The sequence below is a fragment of the Vigna unguiculata genome, chromosome 2 (genome assembly GCF_037176805.1).
Source record: "Vigna unguiculata cultivar grain cowpea cultivar isolate G323 ecotype 2 chromosome 2, ASM3717680v1, whole genome shotgun sequence".
In the NCBI taxonomy this organism is placed as follows: domain Eukaryota; kingdom Viridiplantae; phylum Streptophyta; class Magnoliopsida; order Fabales; family Fabaceae; genus Vigna; species Vigna unguiculata.
In genome coordinates this window covers 37,307,765-37,330,984 of record NC_140793.1, presented here as the reverse complement: position 1 = coordinate 37,330,984, position 23,220 = coordinate 37,307,765, and the positions used below count along the sequence as shown (strand labels likewise).

The window sequence follows — 23,220 nt, the reverse complement described above, 5'->3', positions numbered from 1 at the left end:
AGTCAAAACCCTGACCCACCCACGCCTCCTACTCTCTCCACGTTTATTCAAGACCAGGATTCGCGAAGGCAACACAATCGTTCAAATGGCCTAGCACAACCTCTACTACCCTTCGTCGTCAGGTTCAAGTGTTAGACAATGCGCCTTCTCCGCATCGACGCAGAGGCTTAAGGGTGAGGTGTGACGAGTCTCTCACGGACATGTAATGTAATCATTTGCAGCACACTTGTAGTTGGTTGATGAATACAAGATCTTTGGAATTCAAACACTTCGATGTAAGAATTTATGTTCTGATTTTATTTATTTATTTACGAATAAAATTGTAAATTTTTTCTTGAAATCCACTGAGGTGGTATTCAAGAATGGCAAAAGAAAATTGTTTTTGGTTTCTTTCTTATCTAATGTTTATCATTGTGTTTCTTTCACTTTTATAGACTCGAAACTACTTGGATGCGTGGTGTGTTTTCTTTTGGGCTGCAACACCAACACTCTCTTTTCACATATGGACTTTATGCACTAATGAGACATCAAATTGATGTTGCAATGGTATTTTTCAAATTTATTTCACCTGATCTTACAGGTTTTTCTTCTTTATTTTTGCACTTAATTATTTTCTGTGAATTTCAAGAAATCTATGATAAATGAAATAGTCTTTTTGAAGTGCTTTGGAATAGATGGTGCAGTGAATTGATATTGCACTTACGTCTAGTAGTATTCCAGAATATATTTGAGATTTGTAGTTGTATTTTTGAATTACTGATTCTAGTGCTAGTGTCATTCCAGTTTTAGTTTTGATTTACTGATTTTTACTAATAAGTTCTTTCATCAATTTCTTTTACTAACTTACGCCTAACTAGTTTTTGATTTTGGTTTAGTTTTCTAACCTTGGTTTTTTTCTTTTTTGCAGGTGGTACTTACTACATAATATTAGAGGTACTTTACTTTGTTAAATTGCTGATTTAGTTTTCTTTCAACAGTTAAACTATTTTCCTGTTCCTTAATTTTATTACAGTATTTTCATATGCATTTTTAAATTTATTTGCTGTTTTTATAGTTTTTAGTTTTAAACTTGTGCAGCTAGTTTCTTTTACTATTTTATTTCAGTTTTATTTTGTTGTTCTAAAGTTGTAGAGTTATTAATTAGTTTTAAACCTTTGTGTTGTGTGTTGTGTTTTTGTGTGTCTTTGTTTTTGTGTTGTGTTTTTGTATGTCTTTGTTCTTGTTTTGTGTTTTTGTGTTGTTATGTTTGTAGGACTAGGGGGTCTAGGACTAGAGAGTCTAGGATTAGGGTCTAGGTCTAGTGTCTAGGACTATGGGGTAGGACTATGGGGTATAGGAGAAGAGTAGAATTAAGGGGTTTATGACTAGGTTCTAAGATTAGGGTCTAGGACTACGGGGTCTCTAGGACTAGGGGTCTTGGACATAGGATTAGGGTCTAGGTTAAGACTATAGGACTAGGGCCTAAGACTCTGGTGATTAGGGTCTAGGAAAGTATAGGACAGTCTAAGACTAGGGGGTCTAATAGTATAGGACTAGGATTAGGGGGTTTAGGATGTCTAGGAGATTAGGGTCTAATCATAGGATTATAAAGTCTCTAGAACTAGGGTCTAGGACTAGTAGAGTTTAGAGTCTAGAGACTAGGGGGGTGTAGGACTAGGGGGTAGGATTAGGGTCAAAGACTAGGGGGTCTAAGAATATAGTAGGATTAAAGTCCAGGACGGGGTTAGGTTAAGATTAGGGGTTTTAGGATTAGGGGGTCTAGGATTAGAGGAGTCTAGGACTAGAATCTAGGATTAGGTCATTAGAGTCTAGGTAGGACTAGGGGGTCTAGTAGGACTAGGGGGTCGTTTAGGGTCAAGGGTCTAGGACTAGAGATTAGAGTCTAGGTCTAGGTTCGTCCCTGGGACAAATCTAGGACTAGGAGGTCTAGGATTAGATGTGTCTAGGACTAGAGTTTAGGAGTACTAGTAGAGTCTAGGATTAGGGTTTTATGACTAGCGGGTCTAGGACTCGGGTTGGGTCTAGGAGGTAGGACTAGGGGTGCTTGGCCGAATCCGGCTGGTTCCCATGTCACAAGTTCGTTCGGGGTCTCGTGTCAAGTCTGGGTCGGGTTCTTCAGGCGGGTCGTCCGGGGTCCCCGGATTCGTGTGGATCCTCGGGTCGTGTCTGGGTTCCTCGCCTGGTCGAGTCCCGCTGGGGTCCTAGGTTCTGAGGGGACTCGAGGTCCTAGTTGGGGGGTCCCAGGGTCCCCGACCTTGGGGGCCGAATCCGTTCCCTGGCCGCATCAGGGGGGTCCATGCGATGCGGGTCTCGGGGTTCCGGGTTCGGTTGTCCGATTGGGGGTCCGAAGTCATGTCCTGGGTCATGTCCTGGTGGGTCCTCGGGTTCGGAGGTCCGTGGGTGGCCTGGGGGTCCCGAGGTCTCGGTCGGTGCCCTGAGGTCTCATGGGACTGTGTCTCGTCCAAGATTCGGGTTTCGTAGGTCCAGGGTCCCTAAGTCCCAAGTTTGGTCTTGGATCTCTTGGCCTGCGTTTGGGGTTCGGGGATTCGGGTCTGTGCGTGTCCAGGCCGCGTCTGCTGGGGTCCTTGGTCCGTTCGAGGGCGGGTCCTTGGTCCGTTTGGGGGCGGGTCCTTCCGTGGGAGACTCAGCGGAGACTCGACGGGGGACCCTAGGTTGGGGGACCAACATCTGGTCCATCCGAGGTGACCGAGGGGGCGTATCAGGTATCTGGCTGCGCCCGGGGGTCGGGTCCGTGCGGATCTTTGGGTTCCGAACCCTATTTATTGTATTTTCTTTCTTTTTGATGGGGTGAAAGGTTAATTTGCTGCTCTTTCAAATCTAGGTTTTGTGATATCTTATTTCTAATTTCATTTTTCTTTGAAATTTACAGATAGAAAATCAATATTTGTTGATGAAGTTCAACACGGTGTGCTGCCTTGACCATGGTAGACAACTAATTAGATTGAGAAACACAAAGATAGTTCTAGTAATCGCATAAGGCCAACGCGATTAATACTTCAAAAAGCCCATTCAATAAAAAATTTAAGGCCATGCTATGGAAGGTTGCAGTGTTGGTACTACACAAGAATCTAGTGCTGAAATATCTGTAACTACGTCAAGTAGATCAAAAGATGAGAAACATCAAGGCAATATATATTGAAAGTTACTACTCAGGTTGCTTTAATGAGAAGGCCTGAAATTTACAAAAAGAAAGCAGTATCTACGAGTCTAGGAGTACTAGTAGAGTCTAGGATTAGGGTTTTAGGACTAGCGGGTCTAGGACTCGGGTTAGGTCTACGAGGTAGGACCCTGGCCGAATCCGGCCGGTTCCCATGTCACAGGTTTGTCCGGGGACTCATGAGTCTGGGCCGAGTTCTTTGGGCGGGTACGCCCGGGGTCCCCGGATTCATGTGGGTCCTCGGGTCGCGTCTGGGTTCCTCGCCTGGTCGAGTCCCGTTGGGGTCCTAGGTTTCGAGGGGACTCGGGGTCCTAGTCGGGGGTCCCAGGGTCCCCGACCTTGGGGCCCGAATCTATTCTTTGTCCGACCGGGGGTCCCAAGTCATGTCTCGGGTCCCGGTGGGTCTCGTGCCTCGGGTTCGGAGGTCCGTGGGTGGCCTGGGGGGTCCCGAGGTCTCGGTCGGTGTCTCGAGGTCTCGCGGGACTTTGTGTCTCGTCCAGGATCTCGGGTTTTGTAGGTCTGGGGTCCTTGAGTCCCAAGGATTTTGGTCTTGGATCTCTCGGCCTGCGTCTGGGGTTCGGGGATTCGGATCCGTGCGTGTTCGGGCCATGTCTGCTGGTCCTTGGTCCGTCCGGGGGCGGGTCCTTCCGTGGGGGACTCAGCGGGGACTCAACGGGGACTCAGTGGGGGGACCCTAGGTTGGGGGACCAACATCTGGTCCATCCGAGGTGACCCAAGGGGCATATCAGGTATCTGGTTGCGCCCGGGGGTCAGGTCCGCGCGGGTCTTTGTGTTTCAAACCCTATTGTATTTTCTTTCTTTTTGATGGGGTGAAAGGTTAATTTGTTGCTCTTTCAAATCTAGGTTTTGTGATATCTTATTTCTAATTTCATTTTTCTTTGAAATTTACAGATAGAAAATCAATATTTGTTGATGAAGCTCAACACAGTGTGCTGCCTCGACCATGGTAGACAACTAATTAGATTGAGAAACGCAAAGATAGTTCTAGTAATCGCATAAGGCGAGCGCGATTAATACTTCAAAAAGCCTAGGCCATGCTATGGAAGGTTGCAGTGTTGGTACTACACAAGAATCTAGTGCTGAAATATCTGTAACTAAGTCAAGTAGATCAAAAGATGAGAAACATCAAGGCAATATATTGAAAGCTACTATTCAGGTTGCTTTAATGAGAAGGCCTGAAATTTACAAAAAGAAAGCAGTATCTAACCAAACTGATGAGGTTTCTACCCTCACGAACATATTTGAATTGTTAAGTGACTTCAAATGACACTGTTAACTCCTTTTTTAACGGAGATGCTTTTAGATAATTGGGGTACTAAATTGAACAAACCAAAATTATGGTACCAAATCAGTAATTATACCATACATATAATCTCTTAGAAACTAATCAAACAAAATCTCCATTGTCAAAAATTCAATCTCCTTTAACATCCGTGCATATGATCTTGTTAGGGTTGTAAAGATTGTATGTGTCCCTAGAGTTTAGCATTTCATTCCTCGCTAACTAGTGGTTTGATTTGTCTTTTTGTTTTCTTTATATTGAGGTAGAGATTTTGTGATTTCGAAAACGACTTTTGTCTTTAATTTTTTTATTTTTTTATGTGACACAAATGTGAAGTGACACGTGTAAAAAATAAAAAAATATTAATAAAAAATATTAAAAATATTTAAAAAAAATTATAAATTGACACGTAGCGTTGACTTTAACACTATCTGTTAATGGTAACGATCAAATTAGTCATTTTTAAGAAAATGAAGACCAAATTGAAATTTTATGATAAATAGAGTGACCCAAAGAGTAATTTAAATTAAAATTAATTATTAAAAAAGAAAATTTACTCTGGTGAAAATGAAAGTAAATAAAAAATATAAAAAAAAATTCTTGCATGATAAAAAACATTTTTTCTGTTTTAAATAATTAAGTAAACTTTTTTGGTTGTGAAAATATGATTACCCATGGAAAAGACGAGATCAGAGAGGAAGACGGTCGTTGGGTTCTCATGAAAACAAACACAGATTAAAACAAAAACTTTAAATCTATTTTTCATTTTTACAAGCAATAATTTTCATTATCATAAGTTTTAATTACAAATTTGGTTCTTTATTATTTTAAATCCAGTTATTTTAGTTGACAGTTTGACCATGAGGCAGCAATTGCAGTAGCAAATACTCCGGTATCTATTGGGAAAATTAAACATTGCAATAGTGAGGTAGATGAGTGGAGAAGTGAACTTAATAATAGAACCATGGGGTACTGGAAAAACGATAAATACAACCATTCAAAAGCGATTTCAGTTCTTGGCAAACTATGGAACGATTGTATGAATATCAACAATAATGTCAGATGACAAGAATGAGACAATTTGTCAAATATGTCTGTCAAATTTTTAAGATGAACTTAAACAAAAATTGGGACAAGTAATGCACAGTCCACCATTTACTAATCTTATTAACCAAATAAAAGTATTATTCTCCTTCTCAAGTCTCCTTAAAATGATTCTATCTATGATTACCTCTTAATTCATTCCTCTAAAATCAGTATCATGCAATCCGAATGAAAGAAAATAAAATAAAATAACAGTTAAACATCCATTAAAAAGAAGGGGGACAATAACAAAAGTGAGGTTGAAACTATTCAATCGGAAAAGACGTACATACATCTAACGTTAAAAAAATTGTGGATGATAAAACTAATCTCTTAGACAAATAAATGCATCATGCAACTAATTTATGAACGGGTTCAGCCGTGGGTACCTCTGAGCATCCAACTCTTCTTTACATTTTAAAGGTGTCTCCTCCGTTGGTCAACTCAAAAGAAGAATTATTTGATTTCCACACCAGTTTATTTACATACCCATTTTTGTTTAGTACAGCATTATTATTATACTTTGATGGTCAAATAAACAGTTAATTTTTTTTTCTATTAATTTTATATAACAGTCAAAATAATTAATTTTTACTTGCCATTATTATTTTATGGTTAAATAAACAGTTGGAAATTTTTTCTTTCTACTAATTTTATCTAACGGTCAAAAAAATTTTATCATCAACGGTCAAATTTTTTTTATCATCAACGGTCAAACAGGGTAATTAGTAATTATAGAAACTAATATTTTCTTTCTATTATATTTGTATAACGATCATAAAACTTTTAATGTATGATACCTTTACCTCTTCCACCAAGCCAAAATCCTGACCCACCCGCGCCTCCTACACTCTCCACGTCTATTCAAGGCAAGATTCGCAAAGGCAACACATGGATCAAATGGCTAGCACAACCTCTACTACCCTTCGTCATCAGGTTCAAGTGTTAGACAGTGCGCCTTCTACGCTTCTACGCATCGACGCAGAGGCTTAAGGGTGAGGTGTGACGAGTCTCTCATGGACATGTAATGTAGTCATTTGCAGCACACTTGTAATTGGTTGATGAATACAAGATCTTTGGAATTCAAACACTTCGATGTAAGAATTTATGTTCTGATTTTATTTATTTATTTACAAATAAAATTGTAAATTTTTTCCTGAAATCCACTGAGGTGGTATTCAAGAATGGCAAAAGAAAATTGTTTTTGGTTTCTTTCTTATCTAATGTTTATCATCGTGTTTCTTCCACTTTTATAGACTCGAATGGTATTTTCTTATGTAATGTTTTTCAAATTTATTTCACCTAATCTTACAGGTTTTTCTTCTTTATTTTTGCACTTAATTATTTTCTGTGAATTTTAAGAAATCTATGATAAATTAAATAGTCTTTTTGAAGTGCTTTGGAATAGATGGTGCAGTGAATTGATATTGCACTTACGGCTAGTAGTATTCCAGATTATATTTGAGATTTGTAGTTGTATTTTTGAATTACTGATTCTAGTGCTAGTGTCATTCCAGTTTTAGTTTTGATTTGTTGATTTTTACTAATAAGTTCTTTCATCAATTTCTTTTACTAACTTGCGCCAAACCAGTTTTTGATTTTGGTTTTGTTTTCTAACCTTGTATTTTTTTTTTCTTTTTTGCAGGTGGTACTTACTACATAATGTTAGAGGTACTTTGTTATTTTTTTTCTTGACATGTTTGGTTTGCTTATTATAATATAGTTTGCTGATTTAGTTTTCTTTCAAGAGTTAAACTATTTTCTTGTTCCTTAGTTTTATTCCAATATTTTCATATGCATTTTTAAATTTATTTGCTGTTTTTATAGTTTTTAGTTTTAAACTTGTGTAGCTAGTTTCTTTTACTGTTTTATTTTGTTGTTATAAAGATGTAGAGTTATTAATTAGTTTTAAACTTGTGTGTTGTGTGTCTTTGTTATTGTGTTGTGTCTTTGTTCTTGTTTTGTGTTTGTGTTTCTTGTTTTGTGTTTTGTGTTTGTGTTTCTTGTTTTGTGTTTTTCTGTGTCTTTTGTTCTTGTTTTGGGTATTGTGTTTTTATATTTGTAGGGTCTTGCTAGGACTAGGAGGTCTAGGACGTCTAGGATTAAGGTCTCTAGGATTAGGGTCCTTAGGACCTAGGGGGTCCAGGACTATAGAGTCTAGGTCAAGTGTCTAGGACTAGAGTCTAGTAGGGTCAGGGACTAGGTCTAGCAGGACAAGGGTCTAGGACTAGTAGAGTCTAGGACTATGGGGTCTAGGATTAGGGTCTAGGAGTCTAGGATTAGGGGGTTTAGGATAGGAGTCTAGGACTAGGGGGATTTAGGACTAGGGGGTCTATGACTAAGGGGTCTGACTAGGATCAGGGGGTTTAGGATAGGAGTCTGGAACTAGGGAGTCTAGGACTAGGGGGTCTAGGACAAGGTCTCTTGGACTAGGGGGTCTAGGACTAAGGGGTCTAAGACTAGGGTCTAGGAATAGTAGAGTCTAGGATTAGTAGAGTCTAGGAATAGTAGAGTCTAGGATTAGTAGAGTCTAGGACTAGTAGAGTTAGGATTAGTAGAGTCTAGTACTAGGGGGTCTAGGACTAGGTTTCTAGGATTAGGGTCTAAGAGTCTAGGACTAGGGGGTCTAGGACTAGGTCTCTAGGACCAAGGGGTTAGGGTTTAGGAGTTTAGGACTATAGGGTCTAGGAGTCTAGGACTAGGGGGTCTAGGACTAGGTCTCTTAGGACCTAGGAGTAGGAAGTCTAGGATTAGGGTCTAGGACTCGGGTTAGGGTCTAGGAGGTAGGACTAGGGGGTGTTTGGCCGAATTCGGTCGGTTCCCATGTCACGGGTTCATCGGGGTCCCGCGTCAAGTATGGGCCGAGTCCTTCTAGGGGTCTAGGAGGTAGGACTAGGGGGTGCTTGGCCAAATCAGGTTGGTTCCCATGTCATGGGTTCGTCCGGGTCCCGCTTCAAGTATGTACCGGGTCCTTCCGGGGGGTCCGTCCGCAGTCATCGGGTTCGTTCCTCAGGTCGCATCTGGGTTCCTCACCTGGACGGGTCCCACCGGGGTCTTAGGTTTCGAGGGGACTCGAGGTCCCAACCAGGGGTCCCTGGGGTCTTCGGGGACCCTTGAGATGGTGGCCGCGTCAACGAGTCTGGATCCATGTGGGTCTCGGGGTTTTGGGTTCGGTTGTCCGACCGGGGTCTGAGGGGGGCGGGTCAGGTCCCGGGTCCCGTGGGTCTCGTGTCCCGGGTTTGAAGGTCTGTGGGTGGCCCGTGAGGTCTCGGTTGGGGTCCTGGGTGACTGGGGGGGTCGAGTCCGTGTGGGTCTCTCTGGGTTCCGAACGCTATTGTATTTTCTTTCTTTTTGATGGGGTGAACGCTAGGAGAGTAGAGTTTAGGATTAGGGTCTAGGATTAGAGTCTAGGACTAGAGTCTAGGATTCAGGTCTAGGATTAGAGGTCTAGGACTAGAAGAGTCTAGGACTAGGAGCAGGGGGTCTAGGAGTAGAGTAGGATTAAGGTCTAGGACTAGGGGTCTAGGAGAGTAGAGTAGGATTAGGGTCTAGCTAGGACTGAAGTCTAGGATTAGGAGGTCTAGGACTAGAAGAGTCTAGGATTAGGGTCTAAGAACTGTCTAGCACTCTAGTATTAGGGGGTCTAGGACTATAGGACTAGGGTCTAGGAGTCTAGGAGTTTAGGAGTTTTAAAAGCAACCTATATTCAACCACTGAGAAAAAAAAAATATAAATGTGATTGTGCATCTAGTTTTTAAAAATGATGTCTGCAGTGAAATTACATATAATCCTAAAATGCAAAGGTTTCATTTATCTATGCAGATAGGTTTGAAATTGCAAAATATGTTTGGAAACAAGCATGTACATGCAAGGGAGTTTCTAGATATAAAACTTCCTTGAGCTCTTAGAAAGTGGAATTTGGGATTTATGGATCCTAAAGGAAACTAAAGCAAGATTGGAAGAATGAAGAAACAACCTACTATTGTTTGAATGAATTTCTAAGGCTATGTTCCATCAACAATACAACTGAAAATGTCTGAAAATGAAAGGAAAAGAGAGTAAAGGTCAAGATGATCCATTCAGGTTCCAATCCTAGTGTTCTCAGGCATCTTTTTTTATATAGATTCAATGAAGGACAGTTTCATCATTTACATTGAACTAGTCAAGCATTGAGAGCCAATTACATAGTTTAAAAAACAGAGTTAAGTAATCATTTTCTCAGCTTTATCATAGCCAAGAAAAGTACCAATATAAATAACAGTCCAAATAATTATTTCTTAAATGGCAGAAGGATTGAAAATACAAAATTAAGAATTTACTTAGCCAAACAACTCAAAACAATAGTGATTGAGCATCATTGCTGTCAAGATCATTAATGCTTTGCTTAGTTTATTTAAATGTACAAAAAGAGGGTTAAGATCCCATATTGGATAATAATATAACTAAAGTATTCCTTACAAGTGTCTTGCAATCCTCTGCGCTTGAGCTATCATTTTGGGTATATAATTAAATGAAGATTCAGAGCAGTACGTACACTCAAAAATATAAGAAAACATACCGAGTCAATTATGTCTCGACAGTAAATTGGGCTCATGTAGTATAATACATCATGAACAGTTGCACTCAATGTGACACGCAATCCCCGCATTCCATCTAATGTTATTTTTTCAACAGCAGTCACCACTCAGCTTCAAACCTTTTCTCCACTTGATAACATGAAATAGTCAATTAGTTAGAATTAAATAAATTCAAAACCATGACTAACATTAGCAAACGTACTAAACAAGGGTATCAGGTTTCTGTATATGTTCTATTTACATAGTCATTCAAGCATTAACTTTGAATGGAATGATCTCAAGGATTCTCAGTGGCACAAAACATGTATGCGACTGGTTTATGTTTTGGCATTTCTTTGGTGTTTAATTTTGGTTGATTCAATAGGATTGCTCTTTCCAACGTCATTATAGCTTGTACAAGTAGCTAAACGACTTAGAAAAGTTGCACAAAAGTTAAAAAAATAGACAAAAACAGAAGTTTATATTGTAACCAAGTCCAGACTACATTCCAATTCTGCCTAACATAGTTTAATTATTCCTTAAAATGCTGTCTAATTTACTGTAATTATTTTTAATCTAACCAAATATATTACTCAAGGAAACTAAAATGTGAAAATACCACAAATTCTCAAAATTGGTAAGATAGGAAAGCACGTGAAATTGACAATCAAAAACTAAGAGAGATTTAAAGGAGATTTATAGGTTTAATGCAAGTTTCTTACTGTGCAGTACAAGTGACAATTCAGGAATAAGGTCTTCAGATCCACAGTACATATCTCAATAAAATAACTACAGATTAGCACATGTTCAGCTTCAATTATAACCCTAACCGCAAAAGTAAGGTCCAGTGTAAAAAAAAAGGAAAATCTAGGCGAGATATAAAGCTAAGTTTTATAGAGAAGGGAAAAACAGCCTCAAAACAGAGGAGAAACATAACGGAGCACAATAGGCTTGGAACACACACAGAATAACATATTGAATACCTGGCATGGGATAAAGAGGACCCTTTGGGTGCCACGCTGATGAGCAGTAAGGCGCTGCTCTGCAAGACTTGCTGTAATATGCCGGAAATTGCCCACATCATCAACTAAATTGGATTTTTCCAACCTTTGGCCAATACCATGAACCATAAATACGAAGTGTCGATCAGGGACCTGCAAACAATTACTATCATGTAATTGACATCAAATAAACCAAGGCAGGACTGGGGAGCTATATTATATGATAAATACAGTTTTCTGAAAACAATAAAACAAGTCCCGCCACCCCAGGTGTCAGCAGATATGTAACAAGTGACGAGACTGGTGAGAGACATCAGTATAATAATGATAATAATCTTGATTTTATGTTGCATACCTGGGAGTAGTAATCAGCCATAGCCTCCTCCTTCTGCTGTCTTAGTTCATCCTGCTAAAAGTTCCAACTTAATAACAATAGAAATATCGGTATTTATGTCCTTCCAAAAAGAATGCACATACAGTTTGTTCTACAGCAGCTAATGACCATCCACAACATGAAATCAAATGTATAAAAAATTAGATACAGGTTACAAATATATATAATCACAATGTAATCATAAGAAACATAGTAACATTTTCCCATTTCAATAATCACTTACATTGAATGTGATATACTTGCTGATTTTCTATCTAATATAAAATAAGTGTTAAATAATATTTAGTTGGGGTATGGTAGACACGAGAATGTGTATGTCAGCACAAACACAGCTTTAGAATCACAGAAATAGTAGAAGATCAAATTACATAGCAGAATTGGGATATCTCCCCTACGTAAAGAATGAGGAAAACTCTAATGGCATACTGTCTGTATCTGCATGTTACTATAGCAATAAAGGAGGGGAAAGAAAACCTGGGCTGGTTTTGGAGAATTTGATAGAGAGTAACCACGCCCAAGCTTGATAGCATTTCCATTAAAACTAACAAAACTAGAAAAACCAGAAGCATCAATAGCCAGGCCACCCAGGTGTCGTCTTCTCCTGTGAAAAGGGCATGCAGGCCCTGCGTATTCAACACCAATATACAATAATGCATCAGATATTAGTAATAAAATTCAATCCACAACACTAAATAAATGGGTTAAATATGTTGTATGCCTTATAAACATTTAAAATGTTAACCTTTAGTCCCTCGAGGAAAAAGTGCTTCTTTTTTCTCACTATCTAAAGGTCACAAGGTTGATGATTGAAATAAAAGAAGAAACACAACGAAATATTAAAGTATACATTTCATAAAATGACCTGCAAGAAAGATGCTTCAATGGCTAGAGAATCTCTCATGCCAAAACGAAAATAGTCACTCTTGCCTACCATCTCTGTTCGTGGGACTGACGCTGCCAACTCTGTTAGAAAAAAAAAATAATTGTTTAAGCGAAGCGGGCAATGAATAATAACAATCAAGAATGTGTGCCTCCAGAATCTTGATGGATAGAGAGATAGTTACTATGACTATAAATATAATGTGAGTACTGAATTGAAATCCTAAAACCCTAGCGATGGAATTAGACAGATACCGTTGGGAGCGAGAGGGATCTTACAAAAGTACCACCTAACATCACCGCCATCAGAGGAGCTACACGTCTGCGCCAGATACTTGTGCCTTGCTTTAGAGTGTTCGATCACATCCCTCGCAATGTTAGAAGGCGTGTTTTTCAGCAAGTCAGGCCGAAGCTCTTCCCCCTCCGCCATCGCCGCCGTCGTTTCCACCGCCAAGAAGCAAAGAATCCCTCGCTTCCACTCTGCCTCCCCCTCTCTCTCTTTCTCTTTCTATCCTTTAATAATCAGTATTATAAATAGTAACAATCAGCAAATAAAGGAAAGAAACATCGAAATCCAGAGTGGAGACAGAGAGCGATGGCATTCGTTGAATTCAATGTAACTTTTCCTCCCAACCCCCTTTCCTACCCTACTTAACAGAACCCACTCTAAAACAACAACTGTTAACTATAACTAAAATATAATTATATTAAATCAAATATATTAACAATCTTGCCTTAATGTTTTAAACAAATTTTTTATTTAATTACAAACAAAATATTTTTCAATTATTAATGGGAGAGTATTCCACCCACACAAAATAAATTTGAATGCCGGAAATAAATATAGAATAGTAAAATGTTACCCGCATTTCCATTTTTAGATTAAGAGACGTGAAAGATATTTGTTTGAATCTCATATATTGTAGATATTATAATTAATTTTATTTTCAAATTACGGGCAACAACGGTTAACTGTAGCGATAATATAATTAATTAAATACACTAACAACCTTGCATTAATGTTTTAAACAATTTTGTTATTTTATTAAGGAAAAAATATTTTTCGGTTATTAATGGGATTCCACGCAAACAATATAAATTTGTGTGAAAGATATTTATTTGAATATCATATATTGTAGATATTGTAAATATATTTATTAACTAACAACTCGTCAAACGGAAGCTTACCTCTAATTCTAGGTTTTGCACTATGAAATCTATTCTCAAGAAGATATGGCGCCAAATATGTATGAAGTTTTGAGATTGGGAGACAAGGAAATGGAAAATGGAGGTGGTGGTTCTGGTGATGGCGATGGAGAAGAAAATCCTTATGTGCTTTCAACATTGGCACAACGTTTGTGGCCGTTTATGAGGCATAGTATCTGTTCGCTATTCTGCAATACGTACTTTGGTATGTATTTTCTTTCTTGATTTTTAGTGAAAAAATTGAATCTCATGTTATCAAATGTATTTATCAAATGGTTTCTTTCTCACAAAAGGTGGTACAATTGTTGATGTCTTGCCATGAATTTTCTATCTTCAGGAGAGGCTACTTGAAGCTGGATATAAAAGAAGCATGTCTGAGTTTTCTGGTGCTTCATTCTGGCCCTCTTCTATATTTGGAGATACCCTTAGAATCGTATTCCAGAATCTGCTATTGGAAACAAATGAAGATATTTTGCAATGTTCTGAGAGAGTTTGGAGTCTCCTTGTTCAGGTATATGAGATTTGATTTTGTCCTGGATTAGACTACAATCCATGATAATGGCCTGGTTTGTTTGTGCTTACATTTTTAAGCGTCTTTCAATAAACTAAACAGATTTCAATTTTTAAATGCGTTTAATCTGCTTATTTTTAAAATATAAAATTTTCTGCTTTTTTAATAAGCACATTCTGTCTGCATAAATAAGTGATTTTTTAGAATTGTTTATTTAAAGAATATTTATTTTAAGTTTGAATAGATTGACTGTGACGTTGATTGTTTATTTATTTACGAATAAAATTGTAAATTTTGTCCTGAAATCCACTGAGGTGGTATTCAAGAATGGCAAAAGAAAATTGTTTTTGGTTTCTTTCTTATCTAATGTTTATCATTGTGTTTCTTTCACTTTTATAGAATCGAAACTACTTGGATGCGTAGTGTGTTTTCTTTTGGGCTGCAAGACCAACACTCTCTTTTCACATATGGAAATTATGCACTAATGAGACATCAAATTGATGTTGCAATGGTATTTTTCAAATTTATTTCACCTAATCTTACAAGTTTTTCTTCTTTATTTTTGCACTTGATTATTTTCTGTGAATTTCAAGAAATCTATGATAAATTAAATAGTCTTTTTGAAGTGCTTTGGAATAGATGGTGCAGTGAATTGATATTGCACTTACGTCTAGTAGTATTCCAGAATATATTTGAGATTTGTAGTTGTATTTTTGAATTACTGATTCTAGTGCTAGTGTCATTCTAGTTTTAGTTTTGATTTACTGATTTTTATTAATAAGTTCTTTCATCAATTTCTTTTACTAACTTGCGCCTAACTAGCTTTTGATTTTGGTTTAGTTTTCTAACCTTGGTTTTCTTTTTTTTTGCAGGTGGTACTTACTACATAATATTAGAGGTACTTTACTTTGTTAAACTATTTTCTAACCTTGCTGATTTAGTTTTCTTTCAACAGTTAAACTATTTTCCTGTTCCTTATTTTTATTACAGTATTTTCATACGCATTTTTAAATTTATTTGCTGTTTTTATAGTTTTTAGTTTTAAACTTCTGCAGCTAGTTTCTTTTACTGTTTTATTTCAGTTTTATTTTGTTGTTCTAAAGTTGTAGAGTTATTAATTAGTTTTAACCCTTTGTGTTGTGTGTCTTTGTTATCGTGTGTTGTGTGTTGTGTTTTTGTGTTGTGTGTTGTGTTTTTGTGTGTCTTTGTTCTTGTGTTGTGTTTTTGTATGTCTTTGTTCTTGTTTTGTGTTTGTGTTTCTTGTTTTGTGTTTTTGTGTTGTGTTGTTATGTTTGTAGGGTCTAGCTAGGACAGGGGTCTAGGACTAGAGTCTAGGATTAGGGTCTCTAGGAGGTTCTAAGGTCTAAGGTCAAGGACTAGGGGGTCTAGGACTAGAAGGTTTAGGACTATAGAGTGTAGGACTATAGAGTCTAGGATTAGATTAGGGTCTAGGTCTAGTGTTTGGGATAGAGGTATAGGACCAGAGGTCTAGGACTAGGTCTAGTAGGACTACGGGGTCTAGGAGTAAAGTAGGATTAGGGTCTAGGACTAGGTCTAGGACTAGGTCTAGGACTGTGGGGGTATAGGAGAAGAGTAGGATTAAGGGGTCTATGACTAGGTTCTAAGATTAGGGTCTAGGACTAGGGGGTCTTGGACATATGATTAGGGTCTAGGTTAAGACTATAGGACTAGGGCCTAGGACTCACCAGAGTCTAGTATTAAAGTCTAGGATTAGGGTCTAGGATTAAGATATATGACAGTCTAGGACTAGGGGGTCTAAGAGTATAGGACTAGGATTAGGGGGTTTAGGATTAGTCTAGGAGATTAGGGTCTAGGATTAGAGGAGTCTAGGATTAGAATCTAGGACAAGACTAGTAGAGTCTAGGACAAGACTAGTAGAGTCTAGGACTAGTAGAGTCTAGAGACCAGGGGGTTTAGACTAGGGGGTAGGATTAGGATCTAGGATTAGGGGGTCTAAGAGTATAGTAGGATTAGAGTCTAGGACGGGGTTGGGTCTAGCTAGGACTAGGATTAGGGGGTTTAGGATTAGAGGAGTCTAGGACTAGAATCTAGGACTAGGGTAGGAACTAGGATTAGGTCATTAGAGTCTAGGTAGGACTAAGGGGTCTAGGACTATAAAACTAGGGTAGCTTAGGATTAGAGTCTAGGATTAGGGGGTCGTTTAGGGTTAGGGGTCTAGGACTAGAGATTAGAGTCTAGGTCTAGGTTCGTCCCTCGGACAAATCTAGGACTGGGAGGTCTAGGATTAGGGGTGTCTAGGACTAGAGTTTAGGATTAGGGGGTCTAGTACTAGTAGAGTCTAGGATTAAGGTTTTAGGACTAGCGGGTCTAGGTCAAGGAGGTAGGACTAGGGGGTGCCTGGCCGAATCCGGTCGGTTCCCATATCACAAGTTCGTCCGGGGTCTCGTGTCAAGTCTGGGCCGGGTCCTTCAGGGGGGTCCGTCCGGGGTCCCCAGGTTCGTGTGGGTCCTTGGGTCGTGTCTAGGTTCCTCGCCTGGTCGGGTCCCGCTGGGGTCCTAGGTTCCGGGGGGACTCGGGGTCCTAGTCGGGGGTCTCAGGGTCTTTCGAGGACCTTGGGGGCCAGATCCGTTCTCTGGCCGCATCAGCGGGGTCCATGCGATGCGGGTCTCGGGGTTCCGGGTTCGGTTGTCCGACCGGGGGTCCCAAGTCATGTTCTGAGTTCGGTCTAGGACTAGGGGATCTGACTAGGATTAGGGGGTTTAGGATAGGAGTCTAGGACTAGGGGGTCTAAGACTAGGGTCTAGGAATTAGGATTAGGTCATTAGAGTCTAGGGCTAGGGGGTCTAGGGTCTAGGATTAAGATTTAGGACTAGGGTAGCTTAGGATTAAAGTTTAGGGATTAGGGTCTAGGTCTAAGAGGTCTAGGGTTAGGGGGTCGTTTAGGGTCTAAGAAGTCTAGGATTAGGTTCTAGGTCTAGGGACTAGGACAAATCTAGGACTAGGAGGTATTAGGGGTGTCTAGGACTAGTAGAGTGAATGATTAGGGTCTAGGACTAGCGGGTCTAGGACTCGTGTTAGGGTCTAGGAGATAGGACTAGGGGGTGTCTGGCCGAATTCGGTCGGTTCCCATGTCACGGGTTCGTCTGGGGTCCCGCGTCAAGTATGGGCCAAGTCATTCTAGGGGTCTAGGAGGTAGGACTAGGGGGTGCCTGGCCAAATCTGGGCGGTTCCCATGTCATGGGTTGATCCGGGGTCTCGCTTCAAGTATGCACCGGGTCCTTCTGGGGGGTCCGTCCAGGGTCGGGTTCGTTCCTCGGGCCGCATCTGGGTTCCTCACCTGGACGGGTCCCGCCAGGGTCTTAGGTTTCCAGGGGACTCGGGGTCCCAACCGGGGGTCCCTGATGTCTTCGGGAACCCTAGGGGTCGGGTCTGTTCTCTGGCTGCGTCAGCGAGTCTGGGTCCATGTGGGTCTCGGGGTTTTGGGTTCGGTTGTCCGACCGGGGGTCTGAGGGCGGCGGGTCAGATCCCGGGTCCCGGTGGGTCTCGTGTCACGAGTTTGGAGGTTTGTGGGTGGCCCGTGGGGTCTCGAGGTCTCGGTTGGGGTCCTGGGGTCTCGCGGGACTTCGTGTCTCGTCCAGGTGGGATACCGGGTTCGGAGGTCGAGGATATCACTTGTGCTCCCCTACGTAAAGAATGAGGAAAACTCTATTGGCATACTGTATGTATCTACATGTTACTATAGCAATAAAGGAGGGGAAAGAAAACCTGGGTTGGTTTTGGAGAATTTGATGGAGAGTAACCACGCCTAAGCTTGATAGCATTTCCAGTAAAACTAACAAAACTAGAAAAGCCAGAAGCATCAATATTTAGCCAGGCCTCCTAAGTGTCATCTTCTCCTGTGAAAAGGGCATGCAGGCCCTGCATATTCTACACCAATATACAATAATGCATCAGATATTAGTAATAAAATTCTATCCACAACACTAAATAATTGGGTTAAATATGTTATATGCCTTATAAACATTTAAAATGTTAACCTTTAGTCCCTCGAGGAAAAAATGCTTCTTTTGTCTCTTGCTTTTAGAAATGTGTTAGGTGTGGTTTTTGTTCTTCACAGAAAACATGTCTATTTGTAGTCCCCGCTTAAGGAAATAGTGACCACAGACTGTTCTATAAATGAGAGATCAAAAGGAATTTGTTTTTCTAGGGACTAAAGACAAACATTGCCCTATTTATAAGGATTACATATATATATATATATATATATATATATATATATATATATATATATATATATATATATATATATGTATATATATATATATATATATATATATATATATATATATATATATTTAATCCAAATAAATTGTGCATACCTAAGTGGAGCCTTGCAAATCAACTCGAGCAGCAAAAAGTCCTGATGGTTGAAATGTTCTTCGGTGCCAAACCTATAGAAATCAATAAGAAATAAATCTTTCACTTTCTGAAGCAAAGAAGAAAACAAACTGAAATTTGCCTATTCTAATTGAAACCCAGCAAAAAAAAAAAAGAAAGTATTTCAAATGTTTTATTTGCCTGTCCTTTCTTATTTTTCCTATTTTGCTTTCACCTCTTTTAGCCTTACAACATTCCTTCTGATTCTGATCTCATAAATTTTCATCCAATAAAATATAAATGTAAATATAAATAAATAACAATTAAGAAACAAAGAAATAGATTGTTAGAAAAACCCGGCATTTACCTAGTTTACCTAGTGATTGAAGTGCAATAGTTGTGCTGAACACATTTTCGTAATCGTGTGCCAGAACAGCATTTTCGTAATTTGCAAAAGGTGATCACACGATGAAATGAATAATTTGAATAATCATACAGACCTGACTACGATAAGCAATCTCTAGTTGTTCAGCAACATCTTCGCGAAGTGGTAGCCAATCCAGGCCCCCTTTACGTGCAAACCAATGGCCGACACGTCTGTTTTCTCCGTTCCAATAAACAGGGAAACAATGTCTGGAAACCAAGTCTACCTCGTATAGTCCTCCCTCTACAGGGACACCAACCCTCTCTTCTTCTATTTCATAGAGTTGAGACGGTTCAGTACGTCCCAAAAAAGATCCAGTATCTGACTTTGTACTGGAACTCTGCCGCTCTCTTGGGCCTTCACTGCATTCCGCATATTCCCTCCACCAACTAGAAAGCAGTTCTTCCTCTCTCTACCAATCCATAAACAAGAAAGATTCTCACTATCTAACGGGCACAAGGTTGATGATTGAAATAAAAGAAGAAACACAACGAAATATTAAAGTATACATTTCATAAAATGACCTGCAAGAAAGATGCTTCAATGGCTAGAGAATCTCTCATGCCAAAACGAAAATAGTCACTCTTGCCTACCATCTCTGTTCGTAGGACTGACGCTGCCAACTCTGTTAGAAAAAATAATAATTGTTTAAGCGAAGCGGGCAATGAATAATAACAATCAAGAATGTGTGTCTCCCTCCAGAATCTTGATGGATAGAGAGATAGTTACTATGACTATAAATATAATGTGAGTACTGAATTGAAATCCTAAAACCCTAGCGATGGAATTAGACAGATACCGTTGGGAGCGAGAGGGATCTTACAAAAGTACCACCTAACATCACCGCCATCAGAGGGGCTACACGTCTGCACCAGATACTTGTGCCTTGCTTTAGAGTGTTCGATCACATCCTCCAATCTCGCAATGTTAGAAGGCGTGTTTTTCAGCAAGTCAGGCCGAAGCTCTTCCCCCTCCGCCATCGCCGCCGTCGTTTCCACCGCCAAGAAGCAAAGAATCCCTCGCTTCCACTCTGCCTCCCCCTCTCTCTCTTTCTCTTTCTATCCTTTAATAATCAGTATTATAAATAGTAACAATCAGCAAATAAAGGAAAGAAACATCGAAATCCAGAGTGGAGACAGGGAGCGATGGCATTCGTTGAATTCAATGTAACTTTTCCTCCCAACCCCCTTTCCTACCCTACTTAACAGAACCCACTCTAAAACAACAACTGTTAACTATAACTAAAATATAATTAAATTAAATCAAATATATTAACAATCTTGCCTTAATGTTTTAAACAATTTTTTTATTTAATTACAAACAAAATACTTTTCAATTATTAATGGGAGAGTATTCTACCCACACAAAATAAATTTGATTGCCGGAAATAAATATGGAATAGTAAAATGTTACCCGCATTTCCATTTTTAGATTAAGAGACGTGAAAGATATTTGTTTGAATCTAATAGTAGATATTGTAATTAATTTTATTTTCAAATTACGGGCAACAACGGTTAACTGTAGCTAAAATATAATTAATTAAATACACTAACAACCTTGCATTAATGTTTTAAACAATTTTGTTATTTTATTAAGGAAAAAATACTTTTCGGTTATTAATGGGAGAGTGTTCCACGCAAACAATATATATTAATGATGTAGAATAATATTAGATATATAAATATAAAATTTGAGAGTGGAAAGAAAAGGGTTTGCTGAAGGCGTTGCATTGAGCAGTTTGTGTTTGATTTTGCAATTGGAACTGCATCTTCCTCATGTCGATTTCGGGCATCCAGGGGCAGCCTCTTGAGGTTACGGGTAAGCACATCCCTTCCATCAATTCGATTCAGTTGAATTAATAGAAAGTTATTGAGAATTAAGAATGGCAGTGGTGTCCTGCTCCAAGCTGAAGGACACAGAATGGATTTCACGGCAAGATCCCTACGTTTGCATTGAGTATGGCAGCACCAAGTTCCGCACCAGAACCTGCACCGGTCACCCTTCCTCGCCTTTTCATTTCCGTTTTTCCTTCTCTTTCCTTCTTTCTCTCACTTCAACTCTTTCTCCTCCTCCTCCGTTGCAGACGGCGGTAAGAACCCCGTCTTTCAGGAGAAGTTCGTCTTTCCCCTCATCGAAGGACTTCGGGAGATCAACGTCCTTGTCTGGAACAGCAATACTCTCACCTTCGACGATTTCATCGGAAGCGGAAAGTTCGTCTTCTTCTTCTCTCTCCTCCGCTCTCATCTCGTCTCATCTCTCTCATCTCATCCTTCTTTCTTCCTTCTTCAGGATTCAGCTGCACAAGGTTCTCTCTCAAGGCTTCGACGACTCCGCTTGGCCACTTCAGACCAAATCTGGCAGGTAACAACTCGCACACCTCATTCCACGCGTCTTCTCTTTTCGCAACTTTGACATTTCCTTTCGCAGACATTCTGGTGAAGTCAAAGTCATACTGCACTATGCAAATGCAAATCAAAGGGTATTTGTATTTCACTACCTTTTCATTACTTTTTTAGAATTAGGTAATTAGTGTGTGTGGACTGTAGTGTTTATTTGGGGTAATTATTGCAGCAGAAATCAGGTTCAGGCCATGCTACATCTGCACCTCCCTATGTGCCAACACCAACTCCTCCATTCCCTTCTCATTCTAATCCTTATCCTGCATCCTCCTACCCACCACCTCCTCATTCTACTTCCTCCTATCCACCACATCCCTCTGCTACTGCTTACCATACAACTGGATCATACCCACAAGTGGCTTCCACACCCTCATACCCACAAGTAGCATCCACACCCTCATACCCGCCTCCTCCCACAGCTTACCCACCCCATCCTTCACATTCATCTCCCTATCCACAGCACTCCTACTCTGCATCAGCTCCCTATCCACCCTCCTCCTATCCCCCTCCACAATCCTATCCGCCTGCTTCAGCTTATCCACCATCTTCGTATCCACCGCCAGCAGGTTATACTCCTGGTAACTATTTTTCTTCTCCTAATTCATCTTCACTGCTTAGTCACCACCTTTACTCTGCTCTGCTCTTTCTTGTTTTTCTCCCTCATAACTACAAACTGGATCTTTATTCAGGGATATACCCTCCACCGCCATACTAACGAGGATCTTCTACATTCGCAACCAAGGAAGCGACATAACGTGGCTTGTACATCACTTTATAACCCTATCCCAGCTTTATTTGTTATCAGAAACCCTGTTTTTGTTTTGTTTCGTTTCTTATATTTTTCCTTTAAGTAGTTTTTATTCGACACATTTATTTAGTCGGGTTTATTATATATAAAACTCTAGCCAAGGTTTGTCAATTGTGATGCTCCATATCCAACGCTGTTGCATATAAGTTTCTCTTCAATTGCTACCGGTAAAAGGGATCATGCCAAAAAGTATGCAGGGCTATGATAGATGGTTTTGGGGAACGAAACTTTGATACAACTGTACACTTAGCAGCCTCTTTTGTTTTTTGATTTACTTTACTGCTTATCACTGTTCAATGTACTTCGAAAAAGGAACGTCGAAGTTCTTTTCTATGCTTGTTCAAAGAGTCTGTAACTCTTGTGTTTTGAATTTTGTCTGTCTAGCGTGTTTATGCACATTCAGATGCAGTTGGATGTTTTAGTGAACAATTTTTTCCAGTTTTATTCCGTGCTACGTCTGTCTCGACGAAACTTGAATTCCTCGTCAGGTTTCCCAAGAAGTGGGTGGAGTCTAAGAGCGTCAATCCGATTATTTTTTTAATTAATTGATACCAAAGAGCGCAAAACATCTAAATTTGGTCCTTCTTCTCTATAAAGATTTCAATGAGAAAAGTAAATGTCTTCTCTAAATTAATTAATTAATAGCCATTTATATTGCTTATGATGTACAGACATTACCTAATACCAAGGAATAAAATGGTGTCTTACTAATACTATCCTAAAAATACATTAAGAAGTCTAGTTCAATTGACTTAGTAAAGTATCTAACTTATCATAAATTCTTTTATCTTTCTTTCATTACATTTAATAATAAATATCATACGGTTTATAAAAGTCATAAATAAAGACAATCTACATTTTCTTCTTGTTTTTTAAGGCAGGAAGGAACATTTGTGTTGTATGGGGTTTCAAAATTGAACCATTGTTCTCATAACCTCCAATTGAGAGAATAAAAAAGTGGATTTTCTTCCCACAATATCTGATACACTTTTAAGAATACAATTGTGACGAAGTTTTGAATTTTAAAATGAGTAATATTTTGAAAGTAGTAATTGATCTAAAATAACTTTTGAATTATTTAATTAAGTCATGTTACCCCTCTTCAACTCTACCTGAACA

General features: G+C 39.3%; 1 protein-coding gene, 2 long non-coding RNA genes and 1 pseudogene across 7 annotated transcripts; 3 read left to right on the top strand and 1 right to left on the bottom strand.

Moving 5' to 3' along the window:
- On the top strand, positions 1–4,491 carry LOC114173708 (uncharacterized). 2 transcript variants are annotated; one of them, XR_014992943.1, is made up of 4 exons: positions 1–275; positions 435–546; positions 908–933; positions 4,091–4,491. It is a non-coding gene; the product is annotated as an uncharacterized LOC114173708 (long non-coding RNA). The 2 variants fall into 2 exon arrangements; XR_014992944.1 differs by lacking the exon at positions 4,091–4,491 and adding an exon at positions 2,891–4,084.
- A 1,843-nt stretch (positions 4,492–6,334) lies between these two features.
- LOC146888547 (uncharacterized) lies at positions 6,335–9,760 on the top strand. The gene is made up of 3 exons (XR_014986586.1): positions 6,335–6,661; positions 7,210–7,235; positions 9,387–9,760. It is a non-coding gene; the product is annotated as an uncharacterized LOC146888547 (long non-coding RNA).
- Positions 9,761–9,911: 151 nt separating this feature from the next.
- LOC114173707 (phospholipase SGR2-like) lies at positions 9,912–20,509 on the bottom strand (annotated as a pseudogene). The gene is made up of 8 exons (XR_014986585.1): positions 19,694–20,509; positions 19,419–19,519; positions 18,971–19,306; positions 18,473–18,544; positions 17,859–18,011; positions 11,477–11,530; positions 11,104–11,274; positions 9,912–10,270 (listed from the first exon to the last, which is right to left on the bottom strand). The product of XR_014986585.1 is annotated as a phospholipase SGR2-like (transcript).
- A 27-nt stretch (positions 20,510–20,536) lies between these two features.
- On the top strand, positions 20,537–22,545 carry LOC114173706 (Calcium-dependent lipid-binding (CaLB domain) family protein). Of its 3 annotated transcripts, none has more exons than XM_028058259.2 (7): positions 20,537–20,712; positions 20,784–20,888; positions 20,978–21,104; positions 21,184–21,255; positions 21,322–21,373; positions 21,469–21,871; positions 21,983–22,545. In XM_028058259.2, the coding sequence occupies exons 1-7, from the start codon at positions 20,670–20,672 to the stop codon at positions 22,006–22,008; spliced, it is 828 nt and encodes a 275-aa protein (XP_027914060.2). In that variant the 5' UTR covers positions 20,537–20,669; the 3' UTR covers positions 22,009–22,545. The 3 variants fall into 3 exon arrangements, with proteins under 3 accessions (XP_027914060.2, XP_027914061.2, XP_027914059.2); XM_028058260.2 differs by having other exon boundaries at positions 21,466–21,859; XM_028058258.2 differs by having other exon boundaries at positions 21,466–21,871.
- The last annotated feature ends 675 nt before the right edge of the window (positions 22,546–23,220 follow it).